At 57.6% G+C, this 14038-nt stretch overlaps 5 protein-coding genes across 5 annotated transcripts; 2 read left to right on the top strand and 3 right to left on the bottom strand.

Moving 5' to 3' along the window:
• Positions 1-106: 106 nt before the first annotated feature.
• Positions 107-1448, top strand: B0I36DRAFT_256322 (uncharacterized protein; the record flags this gene model as incomplete). Its single annotated transcript, XM_046150929.1, has 3 exons — positions 107-277; positions 547-917; positions 977-1448. The coding sequence occupies 3 exons, from the start codon at positions 107-109 to the stop codon at positions 1446-1448; spliced, it is 1014 nt and encodes a 337-aa protein (XP_046004705.1).
• A 163-nt stretch (positions 1449-1611) lies between these two features.
• B0I36DRAFT_339179 (uncharacterized protein) lies at positions 1612-2338 on the bottom strand. Its single transcript, XM_046155860.1, has one exon. It carries the CDS (start codon positions 1851-1853, stop codon positions 1620-1622), a length of 234 nt encoding a protein of 77 aa, XP_046004704.1. The 5' UTR covers positions 1854-2338; the 3' UTR covers positions 1612-1619.
• A 51-nt stretch (positions 2339-2389) lies between these two features.
• Positions 2390-3091, bottom strand: B0I36DRAFT_339178 (uncharacterized protein; the record flags this gene model as incomplete). Its single annotated transcript, XM_046155859.1, has 1 exon — positions 2390-3091. A coding segment is annotated over one exon (578 nt), but the record flags the coding sequence as incomplete, so codon positions are not given.
• Positions 3092-3193: 102 nt separating this feature from the next.
• Positions 3194-4093, top strand: B0I36DRAFT_278595 (uncharacterized protein; the record flags this gene model as incomplete). The annotated part of the gene is made up of 2 exons (XM_046151442.1): positions 3194-3234; positions 3257-4093. A coding segment is annotated over exon 2 (723 nt), but the record flags the coding sequence as incomplete, so codon positions are not given.
• A 5248-nt stretch (positions 4094-9341) lies between these two features.
• B0I36DRAFT_339167 (uncharacterized protein) lies at positions 9342-9628 on the bottom strand. The gene has a single exon (XM_046155858.1). It carries the CDS (start codon positions 9584-9586, stop codon positions 9416-9418), a length of 171 nt encoding a protein of 56 aa, XP_046004701.1. The 5' UTR covers positions 9587-9628; the 3' UTR covers positions 9342-9415.
• Positions 9629-14038: the final 4410 nt, after the last annotated feature.

Raw genomic sequence — 14038 nt, 5'->3', positions numbered from 1 at the left:
TCCGTCCCTGTCCTGTCTGGTCGCGCTGATACAGGCATCCTACAATATAATACGGGCCCCCCTTTGATTGAGTCTCCCAAAGTCGATCTGCCGAAAACCATACGCCATGGCGGAGCAGCCGACAACGCGCCGTACCGAAACCAACGGGCCGCTCGTCACCGGTATCGCCATTGGTTTCGTGTGCGCTACGGCAGTATTCATCGCAGGACGCTTCTACACTCGAGGGGTGCTTCTAAGGTCCCTTGGCAAGGATGACTGGTGCATGCTGATTGCGACGGTCCGTTCTTTCGTCTTTTTGCTCTTCGCGAGTGCTAACGAGCGCGGTAGGGGTTTTCGGTCATCTACTCCATGGCCATGTGCTTCGAGGCAAAGTACGGCATGGGCAGGCATGTCGAAACTGTTGGGGAGAAGGAGACCTTGGAGCAGCTCAAGGTACGTCCTCCATTCGCCGTATAGCATGACGGCCGGTCGCCCCTGGAACAAGAGTTCCTACGTGCGGGAGGCCCAAAGGAGCTCATGGAAGGCTAACCAAGCTCCACGCACCAGTTCCTCATGGTTGCTATCCTCAACTACAACATGGGATTGAACGTTGTGAAGCTGGGCTTCCTGTTCCAATACCGACGCATCTTCCACGGCGCAGTGATGCAGAGGATATGCTACTGGTTCATTGTCTACGTCTGCCTCTGGGCATGTGTGCAGGCTATCCTCCTGGGGCTCGCATGCCTCCCCGTCTCCATCATCGTCCCCAGCATGGCCAAGTCCCGCCTCAACACGCTGCCCATCTGGTACTTCTCCTCGGGGATGAGCATGGCGACCGATATCCTTATCTGCTGCATCCCGATACCTTCGGTGTTGAAGCTCCAACTCCCTCTGAGGCAGAGAATCATGGTGCTCGGCATTTTCTGCCTCGGCTTCTTGTAATACGACCACCTCCCCTTCTGCAGGAACGAACGTGTTTGCTAACACCCGCTTGCAGCGTCTGCATCATCTCCGTCTACCGAATGCTCACCCTCAAGGCCGGCGTCATCAGCCAGGACCCGTCCTGGGACAACATCGGTGTGGCGATCTGGTCCTGCATCGAGCTCAACATCTCCATCATCGCATCCACCCTGCCGACCCTCCGGCCCCTGATCGCACGCCTCCTGCCGGGCATCGGCCTCTCCTCCGCCCGCAACGATCGCACCGCCTACCTCCGCTACGGCTCGGCCTCGGCGGCCATACGGGCGGGCGCCTGCAAGTCGACGGGGAGCAGGAGCAACAAGATGAAGAGCATGAGCACCGAGGAGCTGGCGCTCGAGGAGATAAGACTGGGTGCCGCTGGGAGCACGCGGTGGGGCATCTATGCGCATGCCTCGGTGGATCCCTCCACCGACTTTCCGAAGAAGGAGTATGACGAGAGTCGTATTGTAATGACGACGGAAATATTAGTCGATTCCCGCGCGCCGTAGAGAGGTTGCCTATGCAATGGAACCAGGCCATCACTACCTAGCTTAAGGTAGCTAATTGCTAGACACCGTTCATGACATGCATCACTTACACAGAAGTAGGCTTATGATTAACTGTAATTTATTCGCTGTAAAATTATATCTGCAGTTACCTGTACTTCCACCAATTCTTGATCACATCCGTCGCCAATCCTCACCCTGGCTCCCCTGGCTGTGGTCTTCGGGATACTTCCACTTCTGGTCTTTCTTGATCAAACCTGCCGCCCGCTCCGCAACCGCGTAGATGATCGCAGTCAAGTGACCGGAAATCTGGGTAGAGAGCACGCTCGCATCGACAACACGCACGTTGGCCGTCCCGTATACCTTCAGCTCCGGCGACACGACGCCGCCGAGTTCTCGGGACATCATCGCGGCACTGCCAAGTGGGTGCGCCTGGATAGACGCTGTTCAATTGGTCGGAAAGTGTTTAGCACAGAAACAATTGCTTTGGTGGGCCGCCGCATAGATGGGAAGTGGCTTTACCTGTGGACTCGACGAAGGACATATCGGCCTTGGCGTCCTCAACATGGGGAGCTGGGCTGGTGAACCTCCGGCAAGTGTATCGAGAAATGATCGTACCGCAGATGCTCTATGGATGCTCCACGTGGCACATCCCTGGCACGTTGATGATTCAGCAAAGTTCATGCAATTCCATTTGTCTAGGAGCCGAAACAGGACACAGAGCACGATCTAGATATGTATGGCAGGTACGGTTAAAACAAGCTGGACAGGACAGATACCGGACGGGATCCTAGACATGTACGGATAGACATGTACGGACATGGGGGAGCAGTTTTGGGGCGGCACGGAACCGTATGACAGGAAGTAGCTTTGTCCGGAGGCTGCATGGCCGGAAGCCGACGTCAACCAGCAGCTCTTAAGTAAATTATCTTTAATTAAAATAAGATATTTCTCTTTCCTTTTTGGACTAGGAATCAATAAATTAAATACAGTGGCCGACTGATCGCGCTCTCTCATCGCGTCGCCATTAAGATTGAGATGTTAGGCTAATTCCACATCTCTGGCTACCTAGACACTTATGCACCTCGTCGCATCGAATTCATAGCTGTCTTGTTTCTTCGTCTTATTTCTCTTCCTCGCTACAGCCTCTTCCCCCCGCGCAGCGACACTCCCAGGGAGGACGTAGCCCCTCTGGTTCGCGACGACCCGGATACCCTTGCGCAGAAAGGCTGTCGAGTAATGCGTGTGGCCGAACACCCACGCCTTGACGCCGTCCCAGACCCCGGGCTGCTGTAGGAGGTCGGTCGCGAAAGCGGCCGTCCACGGGTTGGCAGTGTGTTCCGGCCGCGAGGTGCCCTCGACGCACGGGGCGTGGTGCGTCGCGACCAAGAGCCGGCGCCGGCTGCTGTTGTCTACGGAGTGCAGGGTTGCGACTCGCTCGCGAAGCCAGGCGGCCTCCTCGGTGTGGACTTGGTTGTACCTCTCTGGCGTCCACTGCTGGATCTTCTTGAAGTCGCTGATCTTGGCTACAACGACCTGGCACTGCCCATCATTCCGCAGGGAATCGAGGCTCGAAATCCCGGCGGGGCCCATAGTGAAGGCTGAGTCAGCAGGCCCCCTGTCGGACGTTTTGAGGCCGGACATCTGGAGGCCGAATGCCCCAGGACAAATCTGGCGGCGCCGGGACCCCAAGCCGCTGCAACGACCCCCCTTTTAACCCCCCCCCCCCCCCCCCCCTTTAACCCCGACCCCGGAAACGACAACACCGTCACACACCCAAACCGACCTAACAGGACGGACATAAATATACACACGGTAATCGATACTCGGTGAGAGGGGAGGTGAGTGGGGAAGAAGAGAAAGAAGAACAAGAAAAAGGAAGAAAACAAGAGAAGAGTCGGGACAGCCAGGCCGCGCGAGGGGATGCATCAGCACAGCGACAAAGACAACGACCTCCTAGGGGCCGAGGGCGCGAGTACGGACGTGCGGGTCGCGTGCTGGCGGGGGACCGACGGCGAGGAGCGCAGGGTACTGGTGTGCCGGGACTGCCGTTCGGGCCTGCGCCCGGGCAGCGGGATCGAGACGCACCTCCGACAGGTGCACCGGCGGAAGGGCTCGATACTGCGGCGCGCAATCGAGTGCAGCTGGCTGGCCGAGCCGCTGTCGGATCCGCGGTCGGTCGAGCTCCCGGGTGACGGCCAGCCCGCCGTGCCATGCCTGCCAATATTAGCTGGGTACAGCTGCGTGCGGTGCCGGTTCCTGACCATCAACCGCAAGGTGATCCAGGCTCACCATCGCAAGGCCGGGCACCAGCCGCCAGGGCCTGGCACGGGGCCGGCGGGCTGGACTGAGGTCAGGCTGCAGACGCTGTCAGGCGGCAGCAGCGCCAGGTACTGGATCGTCAAGCAGGCGGAGCACGATAGCGTCGCTACTACGGCAGGCAGGCCAGGCACCTCGGGATCGGGATCGGGTCTCGCCAGCATGCTAGAGGCACGGCTTGCGAGATACGAAGAGAGCTTGGCTGCTGAGCTGGAGGAGACGCGCCGGACGGCAGACAGCCGGCAGGGAGCCGACTTCGAGTCGACGTGGGTGCGCGAGATGGGCTGGGCAAGGCACCTATCCGGCAGCGACCCCGGCGAGCACTACCTTGCGGGCCGGAACTCCCTTACGGCGACAGAGCGCGCCAGGCTCCGGGTAGAAGAGGATATCGCAGAGCAGGAGCGCCTACTACGGCTCGGGGCCAGCTTCGAACGGCTCGTCGCGAGAGGGATCGAGCGGACCGGCCAGGTCCCGAAGGAGGTGCTACGGTGGCTGGCCAGTGTAGACGCGGACCGCCCGGCGCCTGGCCCGTTCAGGACGGAGAACGGCCAGGACACGAAGGATCGATACCAGGTCTACTGGAAGCGCTACCTCTACTACTGCGTCCGGGCTGGGCGGCTCGGCCGAGACGAGGCCACAAAGAAGTTCCGGATCCGGTTTAACGACGCCCAGTGGGCTGAACTCGAGGAAATCATCAGGCGGCTCGACAGCAGCGACGACAGCGACCGGGAGGACGAAGGCGAAGGGACGTCTCCAGCCTCGTCAACCTACATCGGGTCCGAAGAGCCAGCGACTCCGGCGTGCGAGGCAGGCGAGGGAGAAGACGCGGCCGAGGACCCGATAGACACGGCTGTGATGGCCTTCTGCGTCGAGCCACTCCAGCAGAAGGTCGCGGTCCACCTCTTTAGCAACCCGCTGCTACACTTCACAGCCGTACTCGGGATCAGTAGTTCCCGGAAGGGCTACGCCTGGCGGCCAGCGACCGAGTTCACAACGCAGGTGGCCGGGCTGGTCTGGTGCGCCCGTCTTATCCTCCTAGAGCATATCTTCGAGTCAGAAAAAGCCGGCGAGGATATGGGCGAGGAAGCTATCGAGCACTTCCGCGCGCAGCATCGCGACTGGCTCGCAGGCGGCTCGTTCTCCCCGTTTAGCGATGAACCGGATGATGACGTACGGCAAGGGCTACCGGAAGAAAGAGGGGGGTACGCCACGGCTGATGTGGGAGGATAACAAGGAGGCCCTACGATATCTCGGCCAGCGCATCCCGCTCGACGACTTCCGGGTAATGGCAGCTAGCATCGTGACGGACGCGGAGGAGCTCCTGGACCAGCTCATGTTCCGGGAGTGGGTCCCGCTGAGCCAGATCGTCGTACTGCGACGGATCACGGACAGCCTCAGCTTCGAGGGACCCGGAGCGTCATTCGCTACGCACGAGAAGAACAGCTGGCTCGAGCCAGGCATCCGTAAGCTCATCGGCCTAGGCACTACGCAGCTCTGGGACGACGAGGCAGGCCACTTCCGTACGGCACAGGTCCAGCAGTGGCTCAACCAGCTCCAGTCCTTCCGCCAGGCCCTACTCGTTAGCACACACACGTGGGGAGGCCAGCCCGGGAGAGGGCCGGAGATTATGACTATCCGGCACTGCGACACGAGTGATATGCTTCGGAACGTCTTTATATTCGACGGTCAGGTGATGCTAATAACGGACCGCGATAAGAGCAAGGCGATCCGCGGAATCGGCCGAAAGGTCGCCCGGTTCTTACCAGAGACGGTTGGGCGGCTTATGGTTGCCTATATCCTCTGGCTCCTGCCGTTCGAGAGACTACTCCTTACGGAGACAAAGGCCTAGGGGCTATCCAAGCCTCTCGACGCCTGGCTCTGGAAGGACAGCCGGAAAGGGATCTGGACGACTCCCGAGCTCAGCAGCAAGCTAGCAGCAGTGACAACAGAGCATATCGGGGTTAAGCTAGGCGTAGCTGACTATCGCCACGTCGCCATCGAGCTAGGCCGACATATTCGAGGACTAGTAATCCAGCAGCTGGAGGTCGATATGACCGACGAAGCCGACTGGGATAACGCGCAGAACTTCGAAGACGGGCTTACTGGGGAGGCACGCGGCCAGAGCAAGGTCGAGTACGTCTGGGACTTACAGGCGACACACGGGAGCGCGATCGCCCGGCAGCATTACGCAGTCAACGTCCAATTCCCCAACCAGCTACAGCCGCAGATGGTGGCTAATTACCGGGAGATCAGCCGGCTATGGCACCAGTTCCTTGGCTTCAACGCCCAGAGCACGACTGGGACCGAGACGAGTAGTAGCCAGGGAGTAGGGCATCAGTTCCGGACGCCGGATACGAGGCAGCAGGCGTCGGTCAAGCGTTCACGAGCACTGTCCGGGCTTGGGAACAGTGGCAGCTCCCAGACTCCCGACTGGGCCGCCAGGCGAGCAATCGTCGCGGACAGGATTACACGAGCCCGTGGGGACGACAGTAGCCCACTCGCCGCACGAACCGACGCGAAGCTCGCTAACGGGCTACGGAGATTGCTAGGCCCAGGCGCTAGCTGGCGTTCACAGGAGCAGCGAGAGGCGATGCAGCAGGTACTGGCACTTAGGGGAAACCAGGTTCTGATCGTAGTACTGCCGACCGGAGCCGGCAAGAGCGTCTTGTTCATGCTACCAGCGGCCCAGAGTATGAACGCAGGCGTCAGTATCGTGATAGTGCCATTTGTAGCGCTCGTCCATGATCTGGTCGGCCGTGCAAGGAATCTCGGGCTGGACTGTCAGCAGTGGCAGCCAGCGCAGGCTACCGGGCGAGAGGAGAAACCACGGGTTTCTCGACTCGTCTTCGTCAGTGCGGACCAGGTTAATAATACTGAGTTCTCGACGTATGCAGACTGGCTGCGAGGTCGGGGTCTGCTCAAGCGGATCTTCGTCGACGAGTGCCACACGATTATCATGGATGTGAGCTACCGAAAGAAGCTCGCGGAGCTGAAGTGCATCTACCGGTACGGCTGCCCGGTCATTCTGCTTACAGCTACACTTCCAGTCCGGCTCGAGGCTTGGTTCCGCCAGATCATGCTCGCCGGGGATGCTGAGATTATCCGGGCGAGGTCCGACAAGAAGAATATCAGCTACAACGTCGTGCAGGTCACGGGGCCAGGCCGCAGTGCGGTCGAGGACGAGGTGGTCAAGCAGGTCATCCGCATCACTGGCCGGTTAAGCGGTAATCAGAAAGGCGTGATCTATAGTCGAACCAAGGCAAACTGCACGCGGCTGGCAGAGCTGATCCGCTGCGGGTCCTACCACAGCGACATGAGCTTGCAGGACCGACAGGCTGTACTCGAGGACTGGACCGAAGGGCGATCGGAGAACCGCTGGATAGTAGCAACAACAGGGCTCGGAACCGGAGTCGACATCGAAGGCATCGTGGCTATCATCCACGCAGAGCAGCCGTATGGGCTCGTGGACTTCATCCAGCAGACGGGCCGAGGCGGGAGGAAGGCTGGGGAAGAAGTGGAGTCGGTCGTGGTACTAGGCAGGGCGGCTGTCTACCAGGACCGGCAAGCGAGCGACGTAGACCAGCTAAACCGGCAGGCGGTCGAGCGTTTCACGCAGACGCCGGACTGCCGGAGGCTCGTACTCGGGGCGTTTATGGAGGGGATCGCGCAGAACTGCGACAGTCTCCAGGCGGTACGCTGTGACCGGTGCCGGCAGCTCACGGAGGTACAGGTCGACGTACTCGACGAGGACATGGGCGTGAACGAGGGCAGCAGTACTGGGGACTGGCACTCGGCAGCAGACGAGGCAGCGGAGGACCGTCTCCGGAGGGACAACAAGGAGAGACAGAGGAGGATCCGGAAGCTGCTAGAGTGGGTAGAGTCGATGGAGGGCAAGTGCGTAGTGTGCTACGTTAAGTGGTGCCACCAGGGCCGGGCAGACGGGCGACAGCGGACGTACGAGCACGAGTTCCGGGGCTGCAAGGTACTGGGAGGATCGGATACGTATATGGCGTGGCGGCGGCAGATCCGGTTCAAGGAGTACTCGTGCTGCTGGACGTGTGGTCTGCCGCAGGCTTGGTGCAAGTGGGGAGAGACGGGGAAGTGCCGGTGGGGAGATCGAGTAATGCCGGTGGTCTGGATGGCTACGGCGAGCAGAAAGCTTGCGCAGCTGATCTGGCGAGAGCTGGAGGTCGAGTCATCGGAGGAGCAGGAATTTATAGCATGGCTCGGGAGGGTGAAGATGTCAGTATAGACAGATGGGTTACAATAGGCTGGCCACGTCTGGGGATAGTACCCGAAGCCACAGTTGTTGGTGGCTGAGCGGCTTTTTCCAGCCCATTTATTAACAACTAACCGAGCCCGAAGAGTGCACTACTTCTGATTGTCCGCTCCAAAGTTGGCTATATCCTCGTCGTGTGGTAGGCAGGGATTCATAGCAACGGCGACAGCCAAAGAGTATACGTAAAGTCGCAATTACTAGATAATTTATAGATTCTTAGACGATTTACTCCAGTTATGGCTTGCTCTGTACGACAAAAGTTCCTATGGAATACTTGAGTAACCAATGATTTTTTCCCTCGATATATGTGTATCACAATGTCATATGTCAGAGTCTCTTCTACAAGGGGATGCGTCACTGTCTCACATATAGTCATGTTCGTTTCAACTACTCATAGCACTCCTTGAGCAGCTGAAAGGTTCTAACTGTTTATGATAGTGTATTTTCAAAGATGCAAAGGATGGGAAAACAGGCAGTGAACTCTTGGATGGCATAGCGAACAATGCAAAGACTAGTTTACATAGGCTGAACGATTTGATCAGGCAGGCAAATCCATGCCTGTACCATACTCAATATCAATGACGTGCTTTCCAGTGAAAGCCACTGGTAGACCAATGTCGTGCGGGCAGCTAGGTTGATTGCTTTCTGAGAGTACAGGCGGCGTGCAGAGCTCGTCGTAGCCCCATTTACAGACAGGATCCAAGATATTATAAAGTGCGTAATTTGCCCCAGCCGGCTATGCCGGCAGGTTTGTCCGGGTCGGCGATGCCCTTCCTCCGGGTCCACCGTGAGGTGATGGAACAAGGTGCGGGCGCCTCTGCCGCGCTCAAGAATGTAAGTTATGCGCTCCCCTCCCTAGGTGTCCTTTCCTTATTAACCGCCTGGTGCTCACTTAGTTCCGGGATGAGCTCCGGACGGCTGTCAAGACGCTTTGCCGTCTTTTTCCCGAGGAGGAGGAGGAGGAGGAGGAGGAGGAGGAGGAGGAGGAGGAAGAGGAGGAGGAGAAGAAGAAGAAGAAGAAGAAGAAGCAGCCCTCCCAGAAGGCGGTGGCCTGGGAGCAGGAGGTCGTGCCTTTGCTGATCGACCTTCCTGTCGTCTCCCAGGCATCTCCTTCTGGAGAGCGGGAGAGTGGTCCTCTCCTCGCGGATGCGAGCATCAGCGAGCTGTTTTACCAGCTCGCTAATCGCTTCGCTGAAGCTGAGGAGCGGGCCAGCTCTGAGCTCTAGAAAAGAGTGTGTTGTGGCGCCAATGGCGCATAAAGACCTTCGTCGTTTTTGTGGGGGGGGGGGGGGGGGGGTGGGGGGGGGGCCCGCCGAGCCCCGAAAAGAACAAATGAAAGTGTTGGCGCGCGTTGCGCCGTTGTTTCTGCGCTCTATTTCGCTTGTGGGAGCATGTGACTGATGTTTTCGAGGCTCATGTGCTTTCTGAAGTCCTCGAATTTCTGCCTAGTCAGGTTCTTTGTGAGTCCGTCGGCGGGCATGTCGTTTGTGGCCATGTAATGGAGCTCGAAGGATCCCTTCTCATGCTCCTGCTTGAGCAACATATTGGCGATATCAACATGCCTGAGCTTCGTGTTGACTCTCTCGTGCTCTGCCACAACAAGTCGGATTGTTTGTTGATTGTCGCATCTGACTCTCCATGCGACTCCCAGTTCGAGCTGCAGATCTCTGAAAAGGCGCTTTAAAGCGAGCGCCTCCTTGACGACCTTTTCAATGGCTCTGAGCTCTGCTTCTGTCGTGCTAGTTGAAACCGCGCGCTGTAGAGCTGCAATCCAGTCGATCGGGCCGCCGAAGAGCTTCATAACGTACCCATGAGATGACCTCCTTGTTGCTGAGTCGTCGGCAAATGACGCATCGCTTGCGATAACCAGGATGTCGGCTCCTGTGCGCTCACCCCCGAACTGGAGCCCCAAATGGCGTGTTCCATACAGGTAGGAGAGCACGCGATCGATAGATTCTGAGTGCTGCTGGCTGGGATTCGTTAAGAATTGTGACAGCTTCGACACTGCAAATGCGACGTCTGGCCTCAGCATGATGGCGGTGTAAAGGGCCGATCCGACGCGCTCCTGGTAGCTCTTGATCTCTCGTTTTGATGCTTGCCCAGTGTTAGGAACGAGCTCCTCAAGTGCTATCGGAGTGAAGGGATGCTTGGTCCTCTTGTCAATGCCAAACCTGGCCACGATCTTTTCGATGTAGGCGTCATGCGTTAACCAGAGTAAACGCTGCTCTCTGTCTCGGAGGACGCGCATCCCAAGGTAGTAGTCGAAGCTCGGGGAGACCTTCAAAGCGTAGCTTTCCATGAGCCCTTCCTTTACCCCGATCGCCTTGTCCTTATCCTTCTTTGCATACATGATGAGGATGTCGTCGACGAAGAACACGACAAAGACCTTCCGCTGCTCGTCATAGAATAGGCAAGGTTCCTCTGGGGAGGCCTGGAGCCCCAGGTCCTTGAGGGTAGACGAAAACTCGCGATACCACAGAAGTGGTGAGTCTCGAAGTCCATAGAGTGCGCGATCGAGCACCACACACTTCCCTGGCTGCTCGAAACCTGGAGGTAGCTCACAGAACACTGGTTCCAGTTCGCTGCCGCGCTTAGCATACAAGAAAGCATTAGTGACGTCGAGTTGGATGCACTCTAGGTCGAAGCAAGCCATCAAGGCCATTGCCACTCTGAAGGAACGAGCTGCTAATGTAGCTGCGTACGTGCTCCTCAGCGTGTTCTTATCTTGGAGATCTCCTCGAACGCAAATGCGTGCTTTGGCGCGCTCCAGAAAGCCATTTTCGTCGAACTTATACGAGAAAACCCACTTCAGGGGGAGTGGTCGAAGTCGGGCCTTGTTTTTGTCGATAACTCGGTAGACTCCGCGGTCGAGCAGGGTCTTGACTTCCCGGTGTGCACCTTCGCGGAACAGATCTCGCAATGGGTGGTTCTCGAGCTCTCTCCAGGTTGTCGGAGGTGGGGTTAGGAGCTCGTTTCGGTGCAGTTTTTCTTGCTGGTCTGGTGGAGCTTTGTTGGTCTTCAGCGCAGCCGCTACCATTGCATGGAGCTTCTTATGTTCTCTGTCACCTTGATGCAGAGCTTCACAACCCGAAAAGAAAGTGCTAACAAAGAAAATGAGCGTTGGGTCCTCAGGAATGGTGATCTCCTGTGGTGCGTAAAGAATTGTGGCAAGTAGTCGATTTTGCTCGCTTTCCTGCCTTCGTCTCATTGCACGGGTCTGCCGTTCGGATTGGCCTTCCTGTGCTCTCTGAGGTCGGCGAGTGCCTTGATTGGGCTGTTGGTGCTCGGTTGCAGGCTGGAATGATGATTCCGCTGCTTGTTGAGACTCTTCGTCATCGCTGGGTGGAAACTCAATTTCTGGCCTTGAGGCCACCACGATTTCGTCCAGAATCTCTTCTTCGTCGGCGCTGCTTTCAGGGCTTTGGGCGTGCACTCCCTGCTCCTGAAGCACGTCGTTTGGCGGGTCTGTTGATCCGCCTGCCTCATCGTCACGACTTTGCATGCTGTCTCTCTGTGGTGACGATGGTTCGGCCATTTCTGCTTCCGAGCCACGTCCTTGTCCTGGCATGCTCGCAGGCTCAAGGGTTCGCTCAGGAGTCAGAAGTCCATGTTCGATGAGAGCTTCTCCCTGAGCTTCTGGAGCTCGAGGTGAACTTGGGATGTCTGTGTCATCGTTGTCCACCCCCGAGTTCTGCTCCTGTAGGGGACCTAATAAATCGAGTGGTGGGGTGTGTGTGAGCAAGAGGTTCCCGGTTTCGGGCTCTCTGACCGTAAACTGCGCGTCAGATTCCACGTTTCCAGTCCCATTACCCCCCAGATCGAAGGTCTGTTGCTCCTCGTCGCTCTGAGCCGGTTCCTGTGCCACTTGGTCCAATGTGGCCGGTTGCAGTCCAGCGTCCCAGATGCTGACCGGGTTCTCGAGCTCGTAAACGCTTTGCTCGAGATCCAATTGTGGCTTTTCGCGCTCGGGACCTTCGAAGAAGAGTTCCTCGTTGAAGGTGACATCCCGAGTCGTGATAACCGTGCTCTGCGATGGCACCCAGATTCTGTACAGGTTGGAGGCACAATAGCCAACCAGGTACCCCAGGTGCGCACGGAGACTGACTTTATAAGCTCTTCTCTCTGTTCCAGCCGATCTGGAGCTCGTTAGAGCGTAGGCGCGGCATCCATATGCGTAAACGCCGCTCCAGTCTGGTCTGAGGTCGGCCAGCCTGTTCCTTACTTCAGCCGGGTCAAACCATCGATAATAAGCTCGAAACCACGCATCGAGCACCTCACTGGGGGTTTTCCAGCGCTGTGCCTGGAGAGGCAAGATGTTGTACAGCCAGGTGGCTGCCACGGTGGTTTCGGGCCATAACTCCGCTGGCAGGTTGGCGTCATGCAGCATGGCGATTGCTTTGACGATAATGGTTTTTCCTGCTCTCTCAGAGCCGCCACTGGGTTCATGGGTGTGCGGTGGAGGAAGCTCGAGCTCGATTCCTTCTTTTTCCGCCCATTTCTAGTACCCTGTCTCCCCATTGATGGCGATCACCGATCGGTCGTTGTCGTGCTTCAGGATTGCCACATGGAGCTCATAACGCCTTCGCACAAATGCGACGAAGCTCGAGATGACCTTTTTGACTTGCCCATGTGTTTTGTCCTGAAGTGGGAAAGAGAAGAGCTTTCCACTGAAGTCATCCTTCAAAACCAGCAACCAGCGAGCACCATTGTAGCCTTCTGGGAAATCGAATAGGTCCCAGAGCACTCTGAAGAATGGTCTTGCCGCTCGCTCGGTTGGTCGCCTTGAAATGACTGATTCTGCATTGGCTCGCGCACAGAACTCACACTCTGCGGGGCCAGTTCCTCGTATCCTCACATTCCTCACATTCTGCACCAAATGACGCAGAGCTGCAGGACCCAGGTGTCCTGCTCTTCGATGCCACAGCTCCTCTGAATCCAGCCTCTCACGTTCGTATGGTCGTTGGGAATGACCAGTCGGAGCTCGCTTCTGGATGGTTGCAAACACAGGCATAGAGGAATAGATGGAAATCGGCTTGTATTCGAAGAAAACTAGGTTCTCTGCGGTCTTGAGGTTTTTGATGACTCTGCTGCCCTCCACAGGTCCCTTCCTAAGCGTGCAGTCGAGCCTGCAAACCCAGATCTGGTGCTTGGTGAGCAGCGCTTCGGAGATGATGTTGACATGAAATCCTTCCACCAATCCCACCTTCTGAAGGGTGAGGTCTCCGGAGATGCCCCCGTTGCTTCCCTTGAGACACTTCTTGATGACCCTGGTGCCCCAATGGGTGATAGGGAGTCGGCCAGTGCCCACCTCGACGTACTTATGGGGGCCTGCAGTGGTCAGGGACCCCTTCTCAAGGAGGTCGATAGAGTTGACCAGGTGGAGAGCAGCACAGTTATCAACCAGGGTGCTGTCAGCCAGGCGGTGGCGAGCAGGGGATGACACGTTGAAGACTCCGAGAGCGTCTGATCGCTCCTCCTGAGGGTGGACATCGACAGGGTTGAAGATGACAGTCGAGATCACGTGCCCAGAAGCGTCGTCCTCGGAGTCGTCAGCTCTCCCGGCGCTTCCGGAGCTCTGATTAAGGTTTTTGTTGATCTGTGTGGCCAAGTCCTTGTGCTTGCGTTCCTTGCTTCGGGCCAGGATCTCCTCCTTCCGTTTGTTACTGACTTTGATGCTCGGAGCTCTCGGGAAGGGCTTTCCGAAGAGCGCCAAATGGACCGCCGAGCACTTGACTGGAGGCCAATAGTGCTTCGACTTGGGGAGAGGCGTTTTGGAGCGCGGGCAGCTGACGGTGTCCTCCTGAGCAGAGGATCCGCCATCCGCCGGTTCCCCGAGCGTGGCGTTAACCGTTCAGCGCGTCTTTCCGGATTTGTGAGTCTTGAAGAGCTCATTGACAATCGAGGCAAAGTCCTCGCCGTACTCCTCGAGGTCGGCAGGGATATCTTTGCGTTTCTTGATAGCCAGCTCCGTGATGGACGAGCTGGACCATTCTGG

The sequence above is a fragment of the Microdochium trichocladiopsis genome (assembly GCF_020744255.1).
Source record: "Microdochium trichocladiopsis strain MPI-CAGE-CH-0230 chromosome Unknown B0I36scaffold_14, whole genome shotgun sequence".
Taxonomy (NCBI): domain Eukaryota; kingdom Fungi; phylum Ascomycota; class Sordariomycetes; order Xylariales; family Microdochiaceae; genus Microdochium; species Microdochium trichocladiopsis.
Note: the sequence above shows the minus strand (reverse complement) of the source record. Positions and strands in the feature narration are given on the sequence as shown.

Bases quoted from the DNA above. Each gene is read 5' to 3' on its own strand.
- B0I36DRAFT_339179 (XM_046155860.1), bottom strand. From the start codon at position 1,853: ATGATGTCCCGAGAACTCGGCGGCGTCGTGTCGCCGGAGCTGAAGGTA.
- B0I36DRAFT_339167 (XM_046155858.1), bottom strand. From the start codon at position 9,586: ATGTTGCTCAAGCAGGAGCATGAGAAGGGATCCTTCGAGCTCCATTAC.